This window comes from Aphis gossypii, unplaced genomic scaffold (genome assembly GCF_020184175.1).
Source record: "Aphis gossypii isolate Hap1 unplaced genomic scaffold, ASM2018417v2 Contig00886, whole genome shotgun sequence".
Classification (NCBI taxonomy): domain Eukaryota; kingdom Metazoa; phylum Arthropoda; class Insecta; order Hemiptera; family Aphididae; genus Aphis; species Aphis gossypii.
In genome coordinates, this window is record NW_026083340.1 from 38,152 (window position 1) to 41,310 (window position 3,159).

Consider the following 3,159-nt stretch of genomic DNA (forward strand, 5'->3'; position numbering starts at 1 on the left):
ATTATCGAATACAACCGAATCGCCATGGATCAAAATAAAAAATAACGACGATCTTAATGAAAAGTTTCAACAAGAAATTGAAAATCGGTTTCACTCTATAGATTTAGACAAAACCTATGGCCCGAAAAAACTTTCAGATGGAAATATTATCTGGGCGATAAGAAGTAAAATTTATTGAAAACTCTATTCTTATCGACGGTACTACTTATTCAACAACCGCGGGTCTAATCCAGTTATTATTTTTGAAAAATCCACTTATTTACACCGAAAACGATCTACAAGTATATAAATCTATATTAATTCAGACATCGGCACATTTGACCTTAAAAAGTAAAAAAATCAAAAAAAGTGGTTCTAAATATAAGGATATAATACATAAATTATTTCCCTCCGGTGGTCGACTATCTATGAAATTGCAGAAAAATAACTTAGTGTATTGGGATAATCCGAATGAGTTAGTCGACCGGCTAAGATTACTTTTGGCTTCGAAAGCTGCTGGTAATACAGGCGTCTCCAATGAAATAAAACATCGATTTTTGAAGAATTATATGAAGCTGGGATAATAAAACGAATACCTAATGTCTAAACGTGAAATCGCTATTGAACTACACAAACCGTCACGGAAAAATTTTGTTAGGCGCAGAGTTAACGTACATGGAAAAAATGATTTATGGCAGGCCGACTTGGTGGAAATGATACCGTATTCAAAGAAAAATAAAGGTTACAAGTATATTTTATGCGTGTTAGAGTGCTTTACTAAATTTGCGTGGGCCGTGCCATTAAATCGAAAACTGGAAAAGAAGTCACAAACGCAATGTCTAAAATATTACTAGACCGCTCACCGAAACTTTTATAACTAGATAACGGTAAAGAATTTTACAACACCATTTTCGACACATTGATGACCAAATATAATATTCACAAATATTCTACGTTTAGCATCATGAAAGCGTGCATTGTCGAACGATTTAATCGTACATTAAAAGAAAAAATGTTTAGAGAATTTACGACGCGTGGTTCACACGAATGGATTTCAATTTTACCAAAGTTGCTTAACGAATATAACAATTCAAAATATAGAACGAGAGGAATGACTCCGACGCATGCAGATTTAAATCCTTCATCGGTTACAATAAAACAACGTGAGATTAATAATGAGAGAATTAAATTCAAAGTTGGTGATAACGTCCGTATCAGTACACAAAAAGGTGTGTTTACAAAAGGTTATTTACCCAATTGGTCTACGGAAATATTCGACATTATCAAAATAAATAGAACATTGCCCGTCACTTATCAGTTACAAGATTATACGGGTAAACCGATTTCCGGTTGTTTTTACTCGGCTGAAATACATAAAACCAAACACCCGAACGAATATCTGATCGAAAAAATTATACGTAAAAAGCAAAATCAGACGCTTGTCAAGTGGCTCGGATTTGATAACACGCATAATAGTTGGATAAATACATGCGATGTTAAAGTATAGTGTCAGTAGTAATATAACCATGAACGTGTTCGGAAGTTCTCAAGCTAGTGAAACAAAAAAAAATTTTTCAAATCTTTAACAGTCGATCAAATTATATACAAATAAAATTGATAAAATCGAACATTTAATCGAACAAAATAACAAAACTATGCTTGTGCTGGAAGAACAAACAGAAAACCTACAATTAACGTGTGTAGATGTAGTGCAACGTATGAGTAATAGTGCAGCTTCATTAGAAAATATCAGAGAAAATATCGAAGGGATAAAAAAAATATTTCCTAGCATACAAAGTCATCTCAACACTGTTAAAACTTATATTAAAGACAAGTCATAATGTCTACAGCCATCATAGACTTTCAATGCATTTTTGGAGTAAACAACAAATATTTTATTAAGGAAATGTCTATTGTAGACACAGAGACATGGGCGACTCAACACTGGATTTTTAAAAATTCAAAATCTATGCAAGACAGCAAGAGTCAGAAAACTAACAAGTGGCTACTACATAATTTTCATCAGCTATCTATAGATTATGGTGTTATAGAATATGAAGAACTTGACAGAATATTGAATTCGTTAAAATTTGACTGCATTTACACCAAAGACGAACAGAAAAAACAACTACTTATAGAGTATATACCACACGTCGCAGCAATTCTAAACAGTGTACATTCTATTAAGTGTTTGCTATAAAAAAATGGTTTATAAATAATTCTTAAAAATTGTATACAATTTATTTAATAAACATGATTATATTATATTTTTAACATTGTTTTTATTTATATGCTAACATGCATTTACATAGGTTATTAAATTAAATATGTATGGGCTTCCATTAACCTTGTAGGTGTAGGACTGGGATAACTAAAAAACTCGTCGCGTAATCTTAAGACGGAACTTTATTATTACAAATTAACAAACCACGTAATATATTACAAAGTGTACGTCCGGCGACCGTTGTACGAGAGAGACTAGCCTGTCACCGGTCGCCGCGCGACCCAGTCCAGTCGCGTTATCGCGGACGAGAATAGAGCAGCCGCGGTCGTTGCGATAATAGACATACAACCGTGACATACTCCCCCCAAGTCCGTGAAATGCGACAACCCTACTCGGCCCTAGCTGTCCGCGTCCGCCCTGTTGTCACCTCCATCTCCTCAATCCACCGCTCCACGACTACAAGCTACGCCTCGGGTGTAGCTGGTGATTGGGCCGGCTGGATTGGAGTGTAGCTGGTGGTTGGGCTGGTTTGGATTGGAGGTGTAGCTGGTGGTTGGGCTGGTACCGCCGGTGGGGTGACTGCGGTGCGGCTGCTGACGTTGTCGTTGGAACCGGCCCTGACGCCCGTACGTCGTGGCGTTGATACGCGGTACCACCCGTCGTGGTGGCACTCGGCCTGGCGGTCCAGCCCTCGTCCTTGCCCCGGTCTGAGGGGTGGTCTCCCGATGGAACGTCGTCCTTCGGCGAAAACACGCTCGAATAGCGCCCAAGCTGTTGGGCTTGTCCGTATACGGCCGAACGAAGCGGTGGCTGCCCATTCAGCTGACCAACCTCCGACCGCGTCGTCCGGACCCTCGCCCGTCAGCGTATTGCCAAACCGACCAGAGTCCCCAGCGCCGTATACAAATACGCTATTTTCATTGGTTTATTTGAAAAAACCGAGCAAATATGTTTTC

At 38.3% G+C, this 3,159-nt stretch overlaps 1 protein-coding gene across 1 annotated transcript; it reads left to right on the forward strand.

The window, feature by feature from the left end:
- The first annotated feature begins 1,090 nt into the window (after positions 1-1,090).
- LOC126555501 (uncharacterized) lies at positions 1,091-1,486 on the forward strand. Its single transcript, XM_050210416.1, has one exon. The coding sequence runs from the start codon at positions 1,091-1,093 to the stop codon at positions 1,484-1,486; it is 396 nt and encodes a 131-aa protein (XP_050066373.1).
- Positions 1,487-3,159: the final 1,673 nt, after the last annotated feature.